The 24,329-nt window shown below is 36.8% G+C and overlaps 2 protein-coding genes and 1 long non-coding RNA gene across 3 annotated transcripts in view; 1 reads left to right on the top strand and 2 right to left on the bottom strand.

Annotated features, from left to right (window-relative positions):
* LOC116257764 (protein STRUBBELIG-RECEPTOR FAMILY 7-like) overlaps positions 1-1,893 on the bottom strand; it is a 43,037-nt gene extending 41,144 nt beyond the window's left edge. Inside the window, exons 1-6 of the mRNA XM_031634740.1 lie at positions 1,633-1,893; positions 963-1,095; positions 599-670; positions 441-506; positions 288-359; positions 96-167 (exon numbers count right to left, since the gene is read on the bottom strand). Of these exons, the coding sequence (XP_031490600.1) occupies positions 96-167; positions 288-359; positions 441-506; positions 599-670; positions 963-1,095; positions 1,633-1,714 (497 nt within the window). The 5' untranslated portion in view covers positions 1,715-1,893. The remainder of the gene's footprint in view (positions 1-95; positions 168-287; positions 360-440; positions 507-598; positions 671-962; positions 1,096-1,632) is intronic.
* Positions 1,894-3,984: 2,091 nt separating this feature from the next.
* Positions 3,985-5,526, top strand: LOC116257306 (uncharacterized). The gene is made up of 3 exons (XR_004173342.2): positions 3,985-4,834; positions 4,934-5,019; positions 5,111-5,526. It is a non-coding gene; the product is annotated as an uncharacterized LOC116257306 (long non-coding RNA).
* A 254-nt stretch (positions 5,527-5,780) lies between these two features.
* On the bottom strand, positions 5,781-11,139 carry LOC116257305 (microtubule-destabilizing protein 60-like). Its single transcript, XM_031633919.2, has 8 exons — positions 10,161-11,139; positions 10,032-10,077; positions 9,846-9,935; positions 9,583-9,702; positions 8,098-8,196; positions 7,872-7,931; positions 6,850-6,944; positions 5,781-6,111 (listed from the first exon to the last, which is right to left on the bottom strand). Exons 1-8 carry the CDS (start codon positions 10,952-10,954, stop codon positions 6,012-6,014), a joined length of 1,404 nt encoding a protein of 467 aa, XP_031489779.1. The 5' UTR covers positions 10,955-11,139; the 3' UTR covers positions 5,781-6,011.
* Positions 11,140-24,329: the final 13,190 nt, after the last annotated feature.

Below are 24,329 nucleotides of genomic sequence, written 5' to 3'. Positions count from 1 at the left end.
ACATGGAGAAAAAATATTACACTCGGGACCAAACTATGTGTTTACTTTTTGGGAATATCATATAAAAAAAATGGAAAAAAGAAGAGCCGACTTACAACTTTGCCAGATTTGGTAAGCTTCCAAACATATCATCCAGTGGAACTTGAAGTTGATTGTGGGCAAGATTTCTGCAACCATCCAGAACACGAAAGTTTTACTGAGTGTCAAATGAAAATAAGGGATTTTTGCATTTTTGTAAAGAAAGAAAAAGAGAGAAACAGAGAGAGAGATGGAAGAATGGGACTCACAAATACTTAAGAGAAGGCATTTGTGAAATTGAATAGGGGACACGTCCAGTGAATTTATTCCCAGAAAGATTTCTAGACAAATGTCCACTGATACAACTCAGATAATCACGAAAAAGACTTGCTCCGGAAATAGAAATCATGTCAACAACTTACATCTGCTCACAGCTTAAAGGAAGATTGTAATTTATATCTCCATTGAAGTTATTATTACTCAAGTCCCTGCAGGATATATGTCCATCAAACTATGCTTCAGAATGAAAGAAAGATCCACCAAATTGATCATAACTGGAGAACCAAAGAATGAAACTCACAAGTTCACCAGAGACTTAAAGCTATTGAGATTGTACCCCAGCTGCCCGCTTAACCCCGCATTAGGTAGCTGGCTGCTCAAGGTCAAGTAGACAGAATAAATATTGGATGCAATTTTTATAGCGCATGCGACGTAAACGTTAATAGCGCATGCGACGTAAACGTTATTTACTTCACAATGAAAAAAAAGTACCAAAATCCAACAACTCAAAGGCGACATTGACATTTCACTGTCTGTTCTTTTTTCCTTTCTTTTTTCTTCTCTTTTTTCTTAATAAAATGGTATTGTCCATCAGCAAGAAACGTCAAATAAAACGTTTAATATGGAGAGTTCGGAAACACAAAACAGGTGCAAGAACTGTTTACATTTCTGTAACTGACGACCCAGAACACGTGATGCCTCTCCAGGGCAGCCCACAAGGATCTCCTCCGCTTGCGCTCCATCCGGTCAGCTGAGGGGGAGAACCAATGGTAGAATACCAAATGTTGAGGGCAGAAGCTGCATTCAAACGTCATTCAGGCAAAAACAGGTGAGATCAGTGGTCAAAACAACTTGTTTTCCATCTTCGGCCAGAGAAAAATAGAGCGAGAGCGCAGACAGAAGAAGCAGAAAAAATTTCTTCTAAATACAATTAAACTCATCCTGAAGACGACAAGAAAGTTCGACTTTGACGAGCCTAGATGTTTCCACATCAGGCTCTCTCTCTCTCTCTCTCTCTCTCTCTCTCTCTCTCTCTCTCTCTCTCTCTCAGAGTCTGATCAAATGTTGCTCCAGATGAAAGAAAAAACAAGCAATCGTATGAAAGCCCTTAGTCCAGCATTTTCACTTTCCATGGACATCGATTGTCAATGTCCTCAGAAACCAGCTCGATTTCTTCCCATAAAGACAGGGCATCAAACTGATGCATTCATCCATGAAATGAAAAAATAAAAGTCGTAGACCAAATCCTTCAAGCACCCACACAGAGAAACAGAGAGAGTACAGAATCAAGAGGCTTGTTAACGCGTGGAACAGCACAGAAGTGGACGGCCTCACCATCTGACGGATCTGTGCTCGTACCAACGGATCCCAGAGTCAATGTCAAGGTGCAGACAAGCAGAAGAAGAAATCTCCACATCCTTCTTCTTCTTCTTCTTCTTCTTCTTCTCTCACTCTCTGAACATCGCCAGAAGTCACCTCAAATGTGCTAGGCCACAGCGACAGACCAAGGACCAGCACTCAGCCCCCTCCTCAACTCTTTCACACTCTCTCTTGCTCGCTCACACGCCCACACCCACACACAGAATCAGCAGCGGGCTGTAAAAAGACAACGACTAAAAAATTCAAAAAAAGCACCTACCATTTATAAACTATTAACAAATGTATCGCAAATATCGTATTATTATAAAAAAGACACTCTTACAACAATGATTAAGTGGAATTAAGAGGCACCTCAAAGGAGGACCTGCGTAGCAGTAGCGGCAGTTCCGCCGGCCGTTGTGAGTTAGTGCTCATCTATCTTCCCAATATCTCACTGCATGTCTTGCTTTGAGGGAAAAGGGAAAAGGGGTAATGGCAGAATCAGAGATTTTTTTTTGTTGAGAGGCACTTGAATCATAGGTGTAGTTTGGGGAACTATTAATTTTTTAATAATATGATTTTAAGTCATTATAATGATTTTTTTAAGTCATTGTAATTATTTTTTTCGTGGGCTGGTGTGGGCACCACTGCCCTATATAACTCTGCCACTATAGTAATGTGATTTTGGACAATAGACTGTTAACAATAGTAACATATTGTTATTATTCCATGAATTTATCATAAAATTTGTGCTGATTCATAAAACATGGTTATAGTGTTTAATTTGCATACTTTTTACAATGTACTGTTATTGTCAAAGAACATATAAGTAAGCAAGCATTTATCTCCACCCAAGTTACGAGTAAACTCAAGGATTATTATTCATAACTGCAAACTTCTCTCTTTTTCTTTGTCACCAGGTTCAATGGCCACCTCGATAACTAGTAAGAAGGTAATATATCTTTAATTTGGCATTGCATTTAGTCAAGAGCATAGCACCATGAACATCAAATTGGGGATACATCGGTCCTCATGCCGCTAGCTAGGGTGACTATGCTATACAAGGGTGGAGATAGGTGGGGTCTCGGTTCCACTGACTCCACTTTTTGAAATGTTAAATTAGTATTGAAACTTACATGAACTTGGGTCCAGTTATATGGATTAACCTCACGACGACTGAAATTTTGCTAATCATATATTTAGTATCTCTTAAAAAAACAAAATCTAGCTTCACCCCTAATACTATACCTTTTGAAGCAAGATGTGCAAGAACAGAATCAAAGGGAACCGGTATGGACCATAGCCCCTTACTATTAACATTTCTAGAAGTTTTTGTGTCCTCATGAATATTTTGAAAATTATTTTGGTATCCTTTAAAAAAAAAAATGTCAACGCTGCGACTGGGCGGTGTAGCCACTTTAATTATGTGAAACACTAGAAAGACAGAACATCATGTTAGTAAATAAAATAGTACTGAAACAATCATAATAAATTTCCTTCGAGTTTTACCTGGTTTTGTGAGGTTGAGTTGAACCGAGATATCGCCTTGCTAGATGGCTGCTACCTAAACCTGTTTATTTGAATGAAGTGCGCTTGGATTAAAATTTCTCAAAATGTGACAGATAAAACAAAAAATGTATTTTTTAACAACCATTAAGTTCATACTTCCAAAAGTAACCAAATTTTGATTTCAATTCCCTAATGGAGAGTTCAACGACTTGAGCAAACTTGCTTTAGTTTGTTGTCGTTGTTGTGTAGTGTAACTATTGTTTCAATGGTCAAAATTATTAATTTTGAGAGGATATTTGAAGTTTTTTTTTGTTTTTTTTATGTTTTTCGAAATCTATGTAAAGAGTGAGACATTTATCAACTAAAGTATCATACATCTACCATTTACATTTACAATAACCATTTGTAGTACAAGAAAGTAATGTTTAGGAAAATCAAATTAACCACTATATTTTCACCAGTCTGTCAGTAAATTCACCACGTCTTAAACGTAAGGGGAGGAGAGGGTGTGTTTGCCTAGCCATGAAATGCATGGGACATGTGGCGCTAGAGGACATGCAGACTATTAGTCTATAACACCGGTGAGTTTAGTAGACATGAGATCTCAAATTGTGTGTTTCGTGTTTGTTTATCGTTGGTGGCAAGAAAAAAAATGAAGTTACATACAACGACTTCCTTTTAGCGTAATGACTAGAATGCCACTACAATTCATACATACTCATATTATGTGATAAAAAATTAATAAAATCAAACATGACAAAAAGAACTTGGATTTAGCAGTTTCTTTCATCGCCACCCACCATCCGGATTTAGTAAATCCTTGTAACTCAAACGCCCAAAAGGAAAAATCTTTCATCCAGGCAATCAGACAATGGATTCACTCATAATAAATTGCCCAAGAATATCCTGAACTTTTGTACCATGGGCAATTAATCTAAGCCATCAAAGCTGCTGTAAAGGGAAAAAGTAAAAATCATTGAGGTCGTGACACAAAGCCTTTTTTGCCCTCCCTCCCTTTTCAAAGGCCAAGGCTCCACCGACTTGCTGTCGGCCAATATCATCGCAAGACGAAAAGAAAAAATATGAAATTTTCTGTGGCTAAACGCTTTTCCTGTCGTTCTCGCTCTCCGTAAGAAATTATTAAAATGCCCTTTGTGCGGGTTCCCCTGACTTGTGCAGGCGCGTCCGCAGTTATTTGCGGCATAATCGTAGAAAAGGAGCGTTGCAGATCAGTTGGTCGTCGATGTTTGCTAGCAGCGATCGTTCCATTCTGTTCTGTCGATGCCGCTGCCCAAGGCCTGGTCTTCCACTGACCTTGCCTTCTCCGGCGAGCGTCTCGGCCCGAGGTGGCGCATGGATTGACTGATAACCGACGTTCAACGGCTACCCGTGAGTCAGACGAAAGCGGAAAGTAATACAGGAGAAAGTGGACTCAATCCCTTGGCCCGCCGGTGTATAAGTTTAGGATCGAATCGCCAGAGAAGATACAATTGTCGGCGCAGCTGGAAACAGGTGGCTCGTTGCTCTCAGTCCCCAACTACAGCTGTCACAAAAAACGACGCTATTTGGCGGCACAGCATTATTCATGGAAGAATATGACTTTCATGGTCCGCCCAAGAATACTGATTATCTAATATTATAAGCATTTGGAAGCCAACTCACGCAACTGGTGCGGCCTTGCCCATTACTTATTTGATGATTTCAGAGCTGGTGGACACTACTAGTTGTTTAGCTCGTTTAACTCAAATCCTGCTTCTTCTAATTGCAGTAAAGCATGATTACAGATTGGCCATTCTCTCAGCACAACCATCGATTATATATATTCAGATCTGCTGTATGTTTCAGACGCTTGAGGTCTGGTGAAGGACATTACTAGTTGTTTAATACTAGTTGTTTAGTTCGTTTTACTCAAATCCAGCTTCTTATAATTGCTTGATTGGTACAGATTGGCCATTCTCTCAGCACATCCATCCATTATATATGCAGCACTGCGGGATGTTACAAACACTTGAGAGAGAATGTGCATGCAGAAGATGATAGCTATTGTCACAAGTTCCAGTCTAAAGCTTCTCCCTGAATTGATGCAAGATCTTTCCACGAGAGAGTCACTTTCCGTTTTAAGCTCCTCCTACACGCTCCTCCTAGATCGGGCTGATTATCCTTCCGGATTTGGCCCCTTGGTACACGTGGTGCTTCTACCTTCCGAGTTTAGACCCTTCCTAACTTCTCGCCAATCAATTTGAAAACTTCCCCACTTGGACGTGAGAGGCCTTCCAAAATTAACGAGGGCAGTTGTAACTCCTTGCCCGGATTTGGCAACTTCCTCCTCCTCACGTTAATGCACCTTTCTATTTGACGGCGTCCAACACTAGGGCGGCATCCTCCGGCGCGGTCTTCACCTCAACCTCCCAGAAACACAATAAAAAGATATTTCTAGCCAATATTTGAATCTGATCCTTCCATGCTAAATCTGACATAGTTTTTCTGTTCTCCCTTTATAGAACAGTCATATATTTGGTCCTCTGTTTATCACTCAAGGCACTTGTCACATCATCAAAGCACGGAAGTATACAAACCGACAACTTTTAAGCAATAAAGAAATATTGTATAACAGGTTGTCAAAGAACGAAAAAACTCAACAGCAACCCTTTCTATCAAATATTGCATAGTATATGGACAGCCTTATCAGAGTTTTTACATAAAATTTGTCAATGGCATTTTGACTTGAAACGGCCCAACACGAGGTTAATGCGACAGAATGCTTCCAAATATTTCCTCTTTAAAGAAAAAAAAGATAGAAAAATGAGAAAATGCAATTTATTGTATGCTCCACTTTACATTCCACTTTAGTTGAAATTGATGTCATTCCATGACATGCACCTTATCTTCTTCTGATGTGGAGCGTGAAATTTAGGCTCCCTTGGAATTGTTGGGTGTTTCAGTGACCTGCAAATGCCCATACATTATTATATTTATCACATCTCTTGTGTCCTGAATGCTGATTGTGAACTGAACACTATTCATAGTGTGTGTGTGGGGATAAAGAGTCAAATCCAGGAAAGTAGAAGCTCACTTTTTTTCTGAGAAAATCTGAACTGCACTTACAGGTCTGTAACCAGCACAAAGGTCTCGAGGAAATCAAAAGTAGTTGCAGAAATAGATGTCACTCTAGTTGAAGCTCACATGAGAAAATCTCTACAGTGCTTCACAGTTCTGCAACCACAGGATCTTGAGGAAACCACCAGTAGTTGCAGAAATGGATGTTACTGCCGCTGAAGTTGAAAATCACAGATTTTTGCAACTCAACTTGTCTCCTAGAATGGGATCGGGTGCAATATAACACACGTCTGTGCACTTGCATTCTACATGCGCTGAATCAAGTTCATTAGGGTATGTAGCAGCGTTGGTTTACAAAATTATGGTTAGATTTTTTTTTTTTAGGAAAATAAACGAAAATCTGTTGGATCAATTCATCATGGCAAGTATTGGTTTCCAAAATTTTGGAAGGTTTGGCTCCTGGAAATTTGATCTGAAATTCTTATAGAATCTTGTTTACATGCAAAGATAAACACCCCCCCCCCCCCCCAAAAAAAAAAAAAAAAAAATCATCTGTGCAGTAAGAATTTTTTGAAAAAAGTGAAAATTTGTTGGCTGAAGTGTGATTACACACTTGTCGTCTTGTACCTTTTAGGGACGAAAGGCCTGTCAAAGTATGGCATTGGCTGTGCTCTAGGTATAAGTTCTCTCCTTAGCCGTTTAATTTCTTCCTCCTCAGCCATCTGCAATGTGAAATGTCAAGCACTTGGATCATGATGTCGTACATGTTATGACTGGCTAATTTTACCTTAAATTTCACATCTAGACTGGGCTAATATCAAATACAGCATTATTAGTAAGGAAAAAATCAACTACCTCATGGCATCAAGCGAGAACATATATTGAATTGCTTGTAACTTAGATACAACTAATATGAACCAAATGTCAATGGAAAATAAAGGATTGCGCTAATTGTATAGCAAAGAAATCGATGGAAGATGATGAGACAAAAGGAACATATTTATTGGAAACCAACTATAACTCAAACTCAGTCAACAATAACCTAGCTGGGACATAAAAAGTTAACTGTGCTTTTTAACTAACTAAAAGAACTCACCCTTTCCTTAATGATGGAAGACATTGCATTATTCTGGCACTAGATCAACCTCTGCAATGCTGCTATGAGATCATAACATTTTCAAAACCTATGTGAGGGACATCTAGCCAGAATCATATAATTAAATTACATGAACCTGTAGAAGCTATATTTCTTTTATATCCTGCAGGTTTTGTTTGCTAGATACGTTAGCTTAGCAATGTAGAAGATATAAGCTGGATGAGGAATTGCCCTTGACGCTGCTAAAAACAAACCAAGCAATACCATGTTACACATCAAACTGGCAGCAGGGTTTGATTTCTTATTTGCTTGAGTCGGCCTGATATGGACAGCATAGGTACTGCAAAGCTGAATCTCAACCGTGCAGCTCATTTAGCTTAAGTATGATCAGCATAGCGTGAACCTGAAGTGGACTGTCAAACTGACATCACAAAAAACTTTGCAGAAGCAGCATGCTGGAGTAGCAGTCGATATTCTCTTCCATTATGCAAAGTTTTGGGCTATCTACTACATCTTAACCACTAAAGTAAGGAGTTTTAGTAAAAGAAATTACCTTTTGCTGTCTCTCTTGCTCTTGCTTATATTGTTCCATGAGAGACAACTTCTCTTGCATCTAGGATGGCAACAAACCCAAAAAAAAAACCTTGTCAGTAAGAAAAAAAAAAGGTGGGTGAGGAGGGACACTCAAATGCAAGATTATCAGGAGACAATGTCAGGCAATGTCTATTCTTTTTACACATTATTGCTATATTTTGATGATTGCGGTTAATAAAACGTACAGCTTGATCAAACTCTGCACGCTCAGCAGCACGGACATCACTGTGGAGTTTGACATCTAATGGTCTAGTAGTTTCTTTTACAGCAGGCTTCAATAGGCACTGCAACCAAGGTAACAAAACAATGAATCACGAAGCATACAAGAGAAAGATGTAATGATTTAATGACCACTGGTCTCCAGCGAATCTACTGAAGAAAAACCAACAGTCAATTAGAAAGCCCTGGGTAGTTATTAACGATAATGCTACAATTTGATTACTGGGTGCGACGGCTAAAGAAATGGTGTTGATAATTATTAACAATAATGCTACAATTTGATTACTGGGTACGACAGCTAAAGAAATGGTGTTGGTAACTTATGTCAAGCATGGACCTCGCCTCAACTTTGTCTAAAAACGGTTATTCAGAATGCTTTTGTTTGCAATATGGGAACAAATCAATAACTGATCGGTTTTAATATGCTTCTGACTGAAATAGTCTAACAAGATATTGCTACAGTAATTAATGCAAAACATAACCCATTGCACTTAAAGAGAACATGGTGGCCACTCCTTACAAATAACCTAATTGATGATTGAGTATACTTCTAGTTGATGAAATTGGTATTAGAGTGCTTCTAAATGAACAAATCCATATACAAGCAAGTAACAAGGCAGTTGCTAATCAAAAACTGTATCTAGCAATGTAAAATGTATAATGTAACCCAGACTAGTAAAGTCCAATGACATAAAGAACCAAAAGAAAAATCACAAATTTAATTTTCCTGATTCTCTATATTAAAAAGTTCAAAACATATTCTAAAAAATCAGAAAAAATACAAAGTAAAAATCTCTATATAAACATAAAAACAACAGGTATATGTTCTACAACATACATGCTTTCACGAGAAACAATCAAAATTGACCGCTTAAATTACTTTGGTACTTAGATGGGCATCAATATAACTAAGTTTTCATTATCTACGGCATTCTTTTGGAGCCTTTAAGCAACTTATGACACAAGAAATGAATTTTCATTTTTCTTTTCATTTTTCAGAATAAACATAGGATCGTATAAGAAAAACCATGAAAGCTTTACTTTTTAGCATGAAATCAGTTCTACATTTTACTTTTTTATTTCAAATATGCAAGAATGTATTTCATGTCCATCAATGGTAAGAATTTTATGTAACGTCAAATTTGAAAAAAGCAAATTGACAGTTTTATTTACACCCTTTTTCTCACCGTAAGGTACGACGTTTTCCTCCATAGTTCCGCTATGTAATGTATCGAACAATACGTTATGCGATGTTCAACACTTTCTAGTGGATTGCACTGAAAGAAATTCCAATTTATCATACAGGAAGAGATAACCAATCAGCGATCGAACTACATGAGTTACTCATACTGTAGACTGATTGGGCGAAGCTGTAGTGGGGGCAATGGCGATCTGAACCAGCAACAAGCAGGGGAAGTTCATATGAAAGAAGTAGAAGTCTCATCATATACCTGTGGTTCGTCTGTTGTCCATGGAAGACCCTGAGCAATTGGTATACGTTTGCTTGCCTCCACTACTAGCATATCCTGTATTCTCTTAAAAAAATCATCCTGTTTCTGCTTCCCTCTTTGCTGAATTGGATGAAAATTTTGTTCCATTTTGTGAAAATTTTTAATTGATCAGCACAAGAAGGAAAAGAACAGAAATCATTGTCATGGAAGTGACCGAATTTTGGACTTCCTGCAGTCTGCAGCTAGTTCACGACAAATCGTACCTCTGTTCTTAGTTTAAAAGGTTTCTGACTGGTCACCCTTAGTTGCTTATTCCAGCTTCTTCCTCCCACTCTGCTCGCAGAATCTGTACTCTGTACCGTGGGAAAACAAACTCAAATTAGTTAACAAATAAGCCACTGAAAGCATATACTAAAGTAAAAATTCAAGAGAGATCAAATAAGGATCACGTTTCTTCTGCTTCTTCCGCTCCCGCTGGATGTTCTACTTCCTAAGCTGTAAATAAAAGAAACAACACCAATGAAATTAAGAGGTAACAAAAAAGAAAACTACAAAAAATATACAATTACTGCACCTACCTTCCCTCGCTGGTGTTAACAGAGGCGGAAAGAATGGAATTCGTCCCCGAATTTAGTCTATTAAAGAAGAACTCGGACGATGAGGAAACGGACAATGGCTTAAACGAAGATGAAGCTTCTCCCGCACCAGGAGGTAGCAAGCCGGGCAATGCCCATTTCATGACTTTGCTTGGTTTTTTGCCTTCTTGGTGCGCGTCATCATGCTGGGGAAAGGAAAAAAGGCTCTCAAAAGCTTTTACCAAATGCCTGACTCTTCCCGATCCCTGCTCCGGCATGCTGTTCAGTGCCTGCTCAAGAATCTCCGTTCTCAATCTCCTCGGACTATCCTCTTTGGTTTGGGTTGGATTCTCAGCGTTCTGCTCCTGGTTTTCCACTTGAGCGGCCGGGATGCTTGATTTCTCTGGATCATTTGGTGCATCCTCCTCTTTTTCAATCTCCCGATGCCGAAAAAACTCTTCCTGAGAATTCCGGAGGCTTTCATAGGCGACACATCGGCACTTCTTTGAATTTACAGCCTTCTTTTCTCCACATTCGCAAATCACGGTATCTTCTACGGAAGCTTTTGCATTCTTCTTGGCGACCACGAACTTTCTTTGCTTGATTTTTTGGGAGGCTGCACAGAGGGCGTTTGCAAAAGTAGACGACGGCTTCACCTTGGCGGAAACAGACGGCGAGCTGCCGGATTTGTTGAAGTGGCAGCCAGGAGAGATATTAGGGTTCGAGTTCTCTGAAATCCTGCGTGTTCGATCGACATGGGGGCTGGAGGTTTGCCTTCCCTTCGATGGTGTCATCATCTTGTTGGCAGGCTTTTCCTTCGCTGGTTCTTCACCAGAAGTGGCCGGAATAAAGCCAGGAAAAAGGTGGTGCCGGGCGGAACGAGATTTTCCGGTGGGAAGAGAGGATCAACGGGATTCCTTTGGCTTGAGTTGAGGATTTTTGTCGAGAAACGGAGAAAAAGAAGGGGAGGCAAGTTCGGAACGCTCCGCTAACGGCTACTTTTTTCTTGCTGCTGCCAATCAGCGTCGTTTTTGAATCTGCGAGCCGTTGGGAGTCTCCTTTTTTCTCAATTATTTTTATCCATTAATTGTTTTTCCTTTTCTATCTGGAATCGTCTAAAATGCCCCTACTATTCTACTATTGCCTTGGTTGTTTTATCAAGGAAAAAAGGAGAATCGTGTTTATTTTCAGGGCTAAATTCGGGATACCAACTCAGGTCGCTACTCGCTAAGATATTCCAAACTTCGGATCATGTCTGCGGTTGCATTAGTCACATTAGAGATACACTTTGGAATATGTCATCTTGACTTTCAATTGTGTCGTAATATTACAAGAAGTAGAGTCACATTTTATATTTAAACGGGATTATATAATTGGTATATGTTTAATCTTGATTTCAATGGTGAATTCTATTCTACGTTCAACCAGGGTTGGATCTTATTGACAATAAGGCTGTGTTTGATTGCAGGGGTAAAAGTTGAGGAGCGGTTGAAAATTGTACGACAGTGAGAAATTTCAACCGGTTTTAATTGAGCGCATCAAACGCTGAAAATTTTAACATGAAAAAAGTGTACGAATGGATGAAGTTTACCCCTCAAAAAAATCTAACCTGTGGAGGACAGATTTTTTCACGCGGATTTTTTTGAGACCCGTTAGCTCTCTCGCTGCCTCACCTCTCTCGCTTCTTATTCCTGCAATCCCATCTTTGCTGGTTTTGCCTGTTTGAAGCCTCCCGCCATCTTCCTGGTGAGTCTTCCAACCACTCACCTCTCCTCTCTCGCTGCCTCACCTCTCGTTGAAGCCCATCTTCCCCTCTTTGCTGGTTTCCCCTCTCATGGACGCCATCTTCGCCTTTGATTGTGTACGTTTCGCCCGTTTGAAAGAGAAGTGCAACATTCAGTATCTTTCTCGCCTGTGAATTTCTGAGTTGTTAACACCTCAAATTTTTCCACATCAAAATTGAATCAATGTGAAAATTTCTCAAAAGAATTGTGAAATTTTGTAATTTCAAAGCCAATTTCAAACCTAAACGTAATTTGGATTTGAATCATGAATTTAACTTGTGACACAAATCCCAATGCAGAATTATGAGTTCAAACTATGTCCAAATTACGATTTGAAATCCAAATCCAATTGCAAAATTCAAATTTTGACTTAGATCCAAGAATTAGATCTAATTCGGTCTAGAATGCTTTGTGAGACCCACCTGTGGGCCCCACTTAGCCCGTGTGGTCAAGAGCCCCCCAGGGTCACACCTCCCATTTAAAAAAATAAATAAATAAATAAATAAATGTTTTCCCCCAATTAAATGAAAAAATTATTTTCAAAGAGAAATGAATGATATCATAACTAAAAACCTAGGAAAAGAGAAACATTTATGCATCTCTCTCTTCTTTAACTAGGTTCTCTTTAAAGAGTTTTCAATTTTCGAAAAGCAATAACTAGGCTGGTCAAACCCACTTAATTCAAGTAGGTTCGACCCTAGTGTACCAAAATATTAGTTAGAATCAGTCAACATGAGTTCAACTTGGCAAAAAAAGTAGGTTTGTCTCACGATCTAATTAATGAACGAAAATAGACTTTGATCGAACCAAACCCACTTTGACTAAACTTAGTCAAAGTACAATTTAGCTCAACTAAGAGCTTTCTTTACTCAAATTTATCAAATTACCTCAAACAAAGTCAAACTACTCACAAATGAGCTTTGACTTTCGTCAATTGGTCGAAATTGACCAATCCGGACAATTTTGCCCTTCTATGGTCAAATTGAACTTACAGAGCCCAAATTGGTTTATGAAAGACAAATAAACATTTGGATTTGTTAAATGTATAAATCAAATACAAATTAAAATTCAGCTTGATTCAGTTGAAATCAGTCTTCAATCAAACTATGGATGAAAATACCATTTTCGAGCCAAATTTGATAGAATTTTCAAATTTTATTCAAATTTAAATTGGATTATCATAATTCAATGGCATTTGGAGCTTTAAAACTAGGTTTTAACATAACAAGCTTGATTTCAAACAAAAAATAAATAAATAGCACAAAATAAGGCAAAACCCTATGCAAGGGCATTTTCGTCCAAAATTTTAGTCAAAGTTGGTCAGCTAGGTCTGAACCAAGGATGACCACACCTAGCCCAACCCACCTAGATCGTGCAAATGGGCTAAGAATGATTAAATAGAGTCATTAAAACTCATTTAATCCATTTTTCATCTCCCTAAGCCTTGATTAATCTTCCAAGGCAAATTAAAGGAGGTGGGGGGGGGGGGAACGAAATAAACCTCCCCTAGGCCACCAAGGGGAAGGGGGGGGGGGGGAACGAAATTTTGAGGTATTCCATCAAGTGCTGCAGCCAAGGAGATAAGAGGGAGAAACCAAGGAAGAAAGGAGAGATTCGTCCAAGTACTCTTTCCTCTTTTATCTTACTTTCTTCTTCATTTTCTTCTATTCTCTCTATTGATTTTGTTAAGTTAGGGTGCTTAAGTGAACCCTTACTTAGGATTTTCATGGTGAGAAGCCTTCTTTCCTATTATAAATTCCAGCAAGCAAGCAAGCTATTCTACTTCTAGCTTTGCTAAGCTCGAATCCAAGCTTGGATTCTTGCTTAGGATTGCTCGATTTAGAAAACAAGTAAAGGCGAAGATCAAGTATCAAGACCGACCGCAAGGTAGGTGATTTTAACCATTTCTCATCTATTTTGTCTTCTCATTAGTTCATTTTAATTCCAGCAATTCGTGGGAGGGTTTATTTCATTTGTTTCATGGCTGGGAATGATGTCCAGTTAAGGGAAACCTACGATTAAATGTACATGTTAATGCATCATACATGCATAAGTCGGTTTTTCTTAAAGATGAACTCATGTATCAAATTTTGAAAAGGGCCCCAAGGCCACGTCCCTTTCAAAATAACAAGCTTAAAACCATTTTGAACTCCCCACCATGAGAGAATATCACGGTGAGAGAGTGATTTGCTGCAAAATATATATGACGAAAAAGCCTATTAAGGATGGATGCATTCTCATGAATGCAATCCACCTTTGCATGGCGAAATTAAGGATGAACTAGCTTGAACATTCATTTATCCCTTTCTATTTAAAGTTATTTTGTTTCATGCTTTATTTAATTGATCAAGGGTAGTAGAGGAGATTTGGAACAAGTTTTCAATCTTCCCACGTAAAAGAACCCAGCCATGAATCTTCATGATTTGTGAGTTATGTGATCCCCTCATGAAATTTCATTTTGAAGAGTAAAGTACGTATATGTATACATTATTATATATATACATATGCATGTTCAATCTCTTGTTAAAAATTGATTTCATCTCTTAAAATCATATTGGAACACGTTTCCCAATTGGTTTTAAGAAGATGGTTCATTTTGATTTTCATAGTACCATGAAATCATTTTCATTTCATTTTAAAATTTGCTTAATTTCAGCAATCCATACGTAAGATGTATGTATGTTATTGAAATCAGACCATGTTTTATAGGAATTGGTTTAAGAATGTCAAATTTTACATATTTGAAATGCCAACTATCCTAGAACCATTCAAAGAAGTTGACGATTTCATGAGTACGAAATCTGAAATTTGATCAAGGACTTCTCATTTCTATCTAAGAAACAAGCTCTTTATTGGAATCAATGTCCACAATTTTCAGCTATCTAAATCAACATAAGGTCTGATTTTTTTAGCTACTTTGAGACAAAAGTGGATGTCATCAATATCTCCCATCTATTTCAAAGATTGATTTTGGCATCATTTGTGTATTTTTCATCATTTTGATAATTTTATGTTAAGTCCCAAGCTTATGGACTACATCTCTAATTCATGTGTTTAATCATATAATAAGCACATTTAGAGAAAGTCCTACATTTTAATTAAAATCAATCTTTATGTGTAAATTATATGATATGCAATTACAATGGATGAACTTTGAGAGATTATGAGAGAGTGAAGAATGTATGTTTCATATGAATAAAACTTGAGAGATTATGAGAGAGAGAAGAATGAATGTTCCATATAGTTTCCATTCTCATTTCATGCATTCACTTTCATTCAAAATCAATGGCACCACATGCACATTCTCAAGAAGTTAAGTGATTCAAATTTGAGTTGCAAAAAGTGACCAAGTCATATTGCAACAAGAATTTGTAAATTTCTTTTAACTTCAAAAGAAAACACAAGCAATGCATTCATGATCTTGGCCAAAGTATATTTGAAAAACAACATGTTTTCTAGCAATTTGGAACATATGTTTTATCAAAAGAATGAACTCTACCTAACCAAATCACGCGATTTGGCAAAAGAAGAATTCAAAAATCAAGTTTCTTTGCTAAACAAACTTAGCTATTTTCTAAAAGTTGGTCATAATTTCAACTCATGAACCACCTAGAGTTCACAAAAAAAAACTCAATTTCACTTTTCAAAGTCCTCAAGAATTATGTATTTCAAATCGGATGGCACAAAAACAAAGGTTCTTGAACCAACTTGAAAATCTTCTAATCTTCAAAACGAATTCAAATCACTTATTCAAAATGAACTTTGGTTCTTGAATCCAAAACCTCAATGTATTGTTGAACTTGGTAAAATCTTAATTTCACTGATTTTTATTTTGTCATATTCCAGATACAAAATCTTTATCATGTGTTTCCTCTTAAAAGACAAATTTTGCTTGTCATGGCCTAAGTTTCTTCTTTTTTCCTTCCTTTCAATGTGTAGTTTCATGTAAGATCGTTACTATAGCTCCACTGTCTTGCTTCTGTTGCTCCCCTCCTCCCCTCGCTCCTACTAGAAGATGCTTCACCATTTAGGCAATTTTCCCATTTTTTGTTTTTGATATTTTTTTTCTTTGCAGTCATGGTTGCAAAATGGTTTTCTTTTATTCTATCTTCTGCTACATGATCTTTCAGAAAACCTTCAGATTGTTTTTGCATCGTTGTTTTTCATATTCTTACTGAAAATGACAGTCAAGAACTTTAGCATTTCATGAATAAGATTTCGTATTCTCTTAGATTGTAATATGTTTCTGTCAAATTGCATGTTCAAATAGGAGAATAGCTTGAGCAAAAGGGAAAATTACTTGTTTGAAGAATGACAAATTTAGAAAGAATTATCATTGATAACGGCAAGCAAGTATGTGATTTGAGACAAAGCTCAGATGATGTCCCAATCGGAGTACATTCCTCTAATGAAACTCCTATGGATTCGCAAGACACTGAAAATGAAGGAGTTTCAATAGATGTTCATGAAGCACGTGTAAGTGGTGCAAAAAGATCAAGAGCAAAGACTTCTATAATATGGAATGATTTTGACGAGGTAATTATAAATGGTATGAAAAAAGAAAAATGTAAGTACTGCAGTACACTATTTATAATAAGTACAGGAGGATCTACATCATCAATGAGAAGACACAAATGTTTGACACGTTTTGCTAACAAAAAGCAAGCGATTTTAAGGTTTAAATCCACAAATACTTCAGATGTCATGAAGACTTATGGAAATGAGTTCCAACATGGATGCTCAATCAATAAGAGAGTTAATTACAAAATAGTGGCAATCGGAGAGCATGCTTTTCCTATAGTGGATAATTATTGGTTTAGGTTCCTTCTTAAGCTTGGTTTTCCTAATTGGGTGTAAGTTTCAAAAATGATAGTTAGGAGAGATGTCATTAAATTGTATGAAGATGAAAAGAAGAAATTGAAAGAAGTCTTGAAGGGTATTGATAAGATTGCTTTGACTGCATATATGTGGGCATCAAACCAATAACTTGGATATATGGCATTAACATCACATTTCATTGATAAAGAGGTGGAAAATGCAACAACATATCATCAACTTTACCGAAGTTGAGCCACCTCATACTGGGTTAGTTTTAGCAAATGTAATTGTCAAGCATTTTGCAAATTGGGGGATTAAAAAAATAATAATATCTATTACAATTGACAATGTTTCATCAAATTATGTTCTTGTTAGAAAATTAAGCGAGAACAAGGAAAAAAGCAGCATCACTTTGTATTATGGAGGTAAATTTTTCATGTGCGATGTTGTGCACATATTTTAAATCTGATGGTACAAGATAGGTTGAGTGCCATTGAAGATGAAATCATTAAAATTAGAGATGCAGTAAAATATATCAAAGTTTCACCTTCAAGACTCCATGGTTTTGCAATTATAGCTATTCAACAACAAAGAAGTTAGTGTTAGATGTACCAACTCAATGGAATTCAATATATTTTATGTTGGAAACAGCTCTTGCATATAAATATGTTTTGCAAGATATAGAATGGAAGACCCAGGCTTGATATGGTTGCTTGGACCTGAGGATTGCGAAAAAAATAGCATCAATGTGTGATTTTCTTCAAGTTTTCTATGATGTCTCCACCTTATTTTATAGGTCATCTGATGCAGCAGCAAACTTGTATTTTCTTGAAATTTGGAGAGTTCAAGAAATATTGTAGGAAAAGGTTGAAAATGAAGGTGGATTTAGGAAGGCAATGACAATGAAAATGAATGAGAAATTTGATAAATATTAGAAATCCTGTAACTTGTTAATGATTATTGCATCCATATTGGATCCACGCGTAAAACTCACATTATTAAAATTTGTCTTTTCAAAAATCTACCAATCAAGAGAAGAAAGGAAAGAACAAATGGAAATGATAAAAAACAATCTTTATAAGATGTTTATGAAATTTACATTCAAAAAAATGAAGTGGATGCTAATATTTCTACCATATAAAGTAATTCCTCTAATATTCAAGGTTGAGAGAGTCGAGACACACGACACGGTGGAAGAAAGCTATTTTTTAAGTTCTTAGGTGAAGCTGAGAATGTTGCTTTTCAGGTCACCAAATCCGAGATAGACACATATTTGGAGGATGGATTGATTAAGCATGATGATAATCGTGATGAAGATTCTTTTAATATTTTGCAATGGTGGAAGGATAAAGAATCCAAGTATCAAATTCTTTCACAAATGACACGTGATTTGTTGTCAATTCCAATAACTTTTATTGCTTTTGAAAAAGCTTTTAGTACAAGAGGTCGAATTCTTAATCATAGTCGTAGTTCAGTGATACCAAAAATAGTTGAAGATTTGGTTTGTTTGGATAATTGGTAAAGAATAATGGTAATCCAATGCATGAAGTGTTAACAAAAGTAAGTTTGTTTTGAAGAAATTGTATTCATTAAATAGTTTATGAATCATTTGTTAATTGACTATATGTATTTCTTTCAGGTTGAGGATGAATCAATCAAGTGAATATGTATCATTAGAATAATTCAAGTTGCCTCTTGGTAACGCTTGTTTTTTCTCGTTCTTTTGTTTTCTTCTTTTCTTGATCTAATGTGATTTTAGTGTCTATTTCCATTGCCTCTTGCAGTTTTCTGCTTTGATGTGCAATGTTCATGAATCATGATTGTGTGAAGAGCTTCTGTGTGTGTGCATGTGGATGACAGTTCTCTTTATTTGTTTCCTGTTATCAGCCTTTCTCGGGATATAAAATAATTTTATTTTTTAGTATTTTGGAAGCTAGCATCAACTATGCCATTCACACACAGTTATTTTTAAAGAAATGAGATGCTTTCAGCCATATTCTAAATAATGTGTAAGGCTCAATATCTTTTATATTCGTAAATAACTTCAAATTATCACAAGATACTAGCATCAATTCAGTTCTCATATTAACATATGCACATTTTCAATCCTAAATAGTGGGCATGTAATGTTACTTGATGCTTTTTCGTTGCACATTCTAAAGCATTTGTGTATTGTTGGTTGTAGAATGTTTTAGAATAATCTTGTTGGGGCAGTAGTCTTTATCTCATTATCTTCTACATGAAGTGAGTATGTGAATTCGAACTAGTGACACAATTTATTTACTTTCCTTCACCTCTTAAGGAATGTTATTGCTGCATCTTTTGCTTTTTGGTGCCTTTTTTCATTATTTTCAGTGTTTATGACCATTGTACACTTAAAAAGTCATTTTTTAAATTTGACAATAATGTGACCGTCTTTTTTCTATGTTATTTAGGAGCTTGTTGTTATTGTGGCCAGAGGAAGGGATGGTTCATTTTCATGTTTTGGTTCCTTGAGAGGAGAGAGGATTCTCAAAACATAGTTGTTGTTGCAATTTAATAATGTTAAGTTATTTATAAATGTCATGATGGCTTGTTCATGTTGATTGTTGAATGAGAATAGGTATGATCATTGTCTCTTCAACCTAAACCAGGAATTACACGGATGATTCTTTCCTGTGCACAGGCAAGAGTTTTAGCACCACATCTTTCTGTCTCGTTCTCCTTGTAACCATTCAAAAACTAAAATGATTCTCTCTACAACTCTAGGGCTTGGAGTTAAGATTTCCTTTTTTTACACATTTTCAATTGGGCGTCAGAAAGAAAAGAAAAGAGTAAAACCAGTCGTCTGTACATTTGTTTACATATTTTTACATATTTCTGAACAAGCTAATTATGTAGATATATCATTCATGCCCAAGTTAATTTTGATTGGAGGCATGGGAGGCGTTGCTTAAGATATATTTTGATAATGATGCATGTTGTTACTTTCTTAGTGGCATAAGCTCTTCTTTGGCTGGATTAATTTCGAATTCATTATCTATGTTGAGGTTGTTTGACTATGAATCAATAATAACTCAAACGAGTTTGTCGAGCCTTAATTGAGCTCGAGCTCAAGCTCAACAAGTAACGAAGGGTATCAAACGGGTTTGTCGAGCTTAATCGAGTCGAGCTCGAGCTCAACACGTGACTATCAAGTCAAGTTCGAGCCACTGTAGTCGAGCTATTTCTGAGCTCGAGCTGAGTCGAGCTCGAGGTTATATTTAGTTGAGCCGAGCTCGAGCTGACTGAACTTGGGCTCAACTCCGCTTGTGTTCACCCCTAATAACAAGATAGAGAGTGGGAGTAAGAATGAAAAGTCAAGAAAGGTTAGAACTGGAGAGAGAAAGGGAGAGACAGAGGGTGATAGTGAGAGTTCGGGAGAACAAGAGAGATCTAGAGAGAGGATGAGAGATAAGGAGGAAGTGAGAAATGGATAAAATGAGAGAGAGATGAGGGAGAGAAAAGGTGTACCATGTTCTTCCTCTACCTTTTTGCCTCCTCTTGTTCTTCCTCTGCTTATGCCTCCTCTTTCTTCTTCATGTGCTCTACCACCTCCTCCTTCTTCTTCATCTATTCTTCTTTTCTCTTTTGTGCTGCAGATAACACCGAAGCAGCCTCCCAAATATTAGGCTTCACTAGCTCACATGCACCAATGGGAGGACTGGGTCTAGGTCCATTGCAATTTCTCCCTATAAGAAATCTATAGGTGTTACAATTCCACAACATCTCAATCGATTCAAACAACCTCTTAAGTCACATGTCATAACCATAATAACACATTGTCAAATTTTTTGTGCTTTTTAGGCACTACATAATTTTCTGAATAGTATCCTAATGAGCCTTTTCAGGATTTGATTGATATAAACTAAGCATTGTAATCACATGACATATGTGAGATGGTATACACATTGTATAGTGCATTAGACAATCAACTGCATTGAAATAGGGAGCAGTGGAGGTTTGCCTTTTTTCTCGTCTAGTGTGTATGGACACATCATAGTTGACACATTATTACTCTTAGCTGTAGGAGTGTGTAGGTTTATAGTTTTACATATTGAATCAATTTAAGTTCTTCTCTCATGAGAGAGCAAAAAGACTTTTACAGTGATCCACAGATATGTCATTTCACTTATGTTTGCACTTATGTTTGTTACCTCTAAATAAATGGATAACCAATAATTGAATGGCTTTACTAACATCATGTGATTATCAGCTAACAAAATGTCATCAACAACATGGAAAGAACAACACATTTCTCCTTCTACATATATACATAATAGTTTTCATCGATCATTTCAAAATTACGAGACATGATATTTTCAGTAAATTTTAAATATTAAAGCATGGATGATTACTTCAGTCCACAAATAGATTGCTTGAGTTTGCAAACCTTGTGCTTAGAGACTTTGACAACAAATCTCTCATGTTGTTCAATGAACATTTTCTCATCCAATTTTCTATTGGAAAACACTATCTTTACAACTATTTAATATAGTTTTTTGCTCATATATTAAATGACAACTATCAAAGGGGTGAACAAAAGTTAGTTTGACAACTAGGGAGAATGTCTCATCATAGTCTATGTCTTCCTTTTGGATGTATCAAGAATGAACAAATCTCAGTTGCAAAAAAGTTATGTTATAAGAATCACAGCTACTCTCTCTCCCCTTGTCTCTCTATTGTGTTATGGAAAAAATAACAAATCTCAGTTGCAGTCAAAGTTCTCGTATTAGAAGAAATAGCTACTCTCTCTCTTTTCTCTCTCTGAATATGATACTATCCATGTTGGCATGTTCTGTGTTCGTCTAACTTCAAGAACTTGTGCTCAGCACATTAGATTGATATAGGGCACTCTTCTTCCAGTAAGAGTTCTCGATTGACAAGATATATACATACATAGGACGTTAACAAAGTTTACCTAAAAAAAAAACAGGGATGCTTCCACTCACAAGACCAATATTTCCAACTTGCAGAACAAGCATCAACAGTTAAATTATACAGAAAATTCAAGGTACAGATCAGATCTTATAAAGGTTTTTAATCCATAGAATCTGACCTAGAAATCAAACTTCTGTAATTTGTTTCCTATTTTGAAACGACATGCATCTCATTCTACAATGTTGTGCTCACAGTCGTTTCTCAATCCTCTTCATTCTAATGTTCTGTGTTGGAACTTATAAATATTTTCACAATGATTTACATTTGTGTCATTTTATTTAGATTGTATGTCGTGTTGAGAGATAGTATGCTGCTAATTTGCATGGGATCATATCAACACATTTCTGTTCAAGTTTCTAAAAATAATGAAATTGTGTCTTTTATGTTTTGTTATCATTGATATCCTTTTTATACCAAGGAGAAGATATTGAGGATATTGAAATATTGGGAGTCTTTTTTGGGATTTTTCCTACTTACCGGGACAGGTTTGGATTCATTCAACATCAGAAACCAAATTTTAGATTTACCTCCTTTTATATTATTTATGCAGATAGCATCCTTGCTAAGTTTTCACTTGGTGATATTTACCCTATTTTCAAAACTTTGGATGTCATTTCACTTTAACAGTCAGTCTGTTGATGAATAATTGTTTAAGCTTTTTGCTTTCTTTTCTTATTTACATGAAATTTTTTCTTTATTTTTTATGTTGTATATCCTAATCTTTCTATCATTTGCTCGATGTTGAAGCATATTTAATTTTTCTCTTAAAATGCCATATTAAAAATTTTGCCCAATGACGAATTATTGGTAATAGTTCAAACTCTCAAGAAACATCTATGCATGAATTATTGATAGTAATTTAGATTACATAACAAATTAACTATGCAAGTACAATAGAAACTTAGACAAATGATTGTTCGTGGAAAGTGAGATAAGAAACAAAACATTCATATGGCTAGTCCTTTCCTGAAGTAGGTGAGATTTACATTCAAATGTTGATAATGTAGATTGATCAACGGTCTAGACAATAGACATAGTTTGACATAAATTGGACTGCGTTCCTCTATGTAAATCCTCTCTATTGAAAGTTGTCTCTTGATTGCAGCAAGGTCTCTCTTTCTCTCTATATTTTTTGAATGTTTTAGAGGTGCGTAGGTGAGGTGAATTAGCAAAAGTTGTGGGTTCATCCCCTTTCTACATGTCTTCTACTTCAGACTTCAGAGCTCTATGTATGAAACTCATTCAACGTGTATGCTGAGTCCCTACCTGATACCAATTAATATTGCGAACTTGGTCTCTTCTATTTGAGATCCTAGTGCCTGAAAAGTTTTTGCTTTTCCTCCCCAATTAGTTGTTTTCTTTTGCTGGATAACAACACTTATTTTTCACATTTATATTGTTTGATCCATATTTTGTCTTTAATTATCACATCTACTCTTTTTTAGAGTTTTTGCCCTTTTGTTGCATTATATTATTTGTTTATGAGATGCAAAACATTTCAATATTCAAGGTTTCTATTGTTGAAAGAGAGAATGAGAGACTCTTAGCGATTAGTTTGAGATAAAACAAAAGAATGAGATGCAGAAACATTTCAATATTAGAGAAGAAAGATAAGCAAAAACAAAGAAAGAACTCTGTGCGTAAAGGAAGAGAAAAGAAACAGAGCTGAAAGACAAAAAAAAATTCTCTTTTACCTAAAGTCGAACTTGAGGCATACTATTCTCCTTCCTTTTACTAGAACGATTTCCTCCCTAGCCCATGTGCCTCCAACGATATGTGCCAAAAATAACTTGCCCTCTTTGCTGAATAAAATGTAGTGGGCTGAATAAAATGCAAAAAGAAAGCAAGAGAGAGAGAGAGAGAGAGAGAGAGAGAGAACTGCATACATGCACGTATGAAACTTGGCCTCTTTGTTGTAGGCACATGCAAGAATCTTGAAGGCTGAAGCAGAGCAGTTGGCTGCGATAGGAACCTCAAATGCTGAAGGCTGACGCGGAGCTGCAGTTGCGACAGGAACCTTGAAGGCTGAAGGCTGAAGTGGAGTTGCCGTTGTGATAGGAACCTTGAAGGCTGAAGGCTGAAGCAGAGCTGCCGGATGACCTTGAAGGCTGAAGACTAAAGCGGCCCACGGGCGGAGCATCTTAGGAGTTAGGTTAGGGTTGCAATGGGGGAAAAAGTTTCAAAATGGGAGAGGGAGAAGTTTTGGGACAAGAAGGGGAGAACAAAAAGGAAAGTGAAAAGTGAAAACACAAAAGCGAGTTTCCGGCCAGAGACATTTTTGAAAACTGGGTTTTTAATTAAAAAACAAGTTGGTGACACTTTCAAGCCGAGTCGAGCTTTAACAGTTCAAGTTCTGGGAACTCGAAATCGACTCGATTAGTTAAACGAGTTGACTCGTGAACTCAAGCTTGACTCGTTCAACACATGATGCAGCTCAAACTCGCTTACGGGTCGAGCTCGAGTAGCTCGACACGTTATTCACCCTTGTTCTCTCTCTCTCTCTCTCTCTCTCTCTCATTCTGACCCTCTGCCGATCTCTCACTCGCATTCTCCCATTCTCTCCCTTGCTCTCTCACTCTCTCGATCTACCACTCTCACTCTCACGTTTTCT

The sequence above is a fragment of the Nymphaea colorata genome, chromosome 7, assembly GCF_008831285.2.
Source record: "Nymphaea colorata isolate Beijing-Zhang1983 chromosome 7, ASM883128v2, whole genome shotgun sequence".
Taxonomy (NCBI): Eukaryota; Viridiplantae; Streptophyta; class Magnoliopsida; order Nymphaeales; family Nymphaeaceae; genus Nymphaea; species Nymphaea colorata.
Note: the sequence above shows the minus strand (reverse complement) of the source record. Positions and strands in the feature narration are given on the sequence as shown.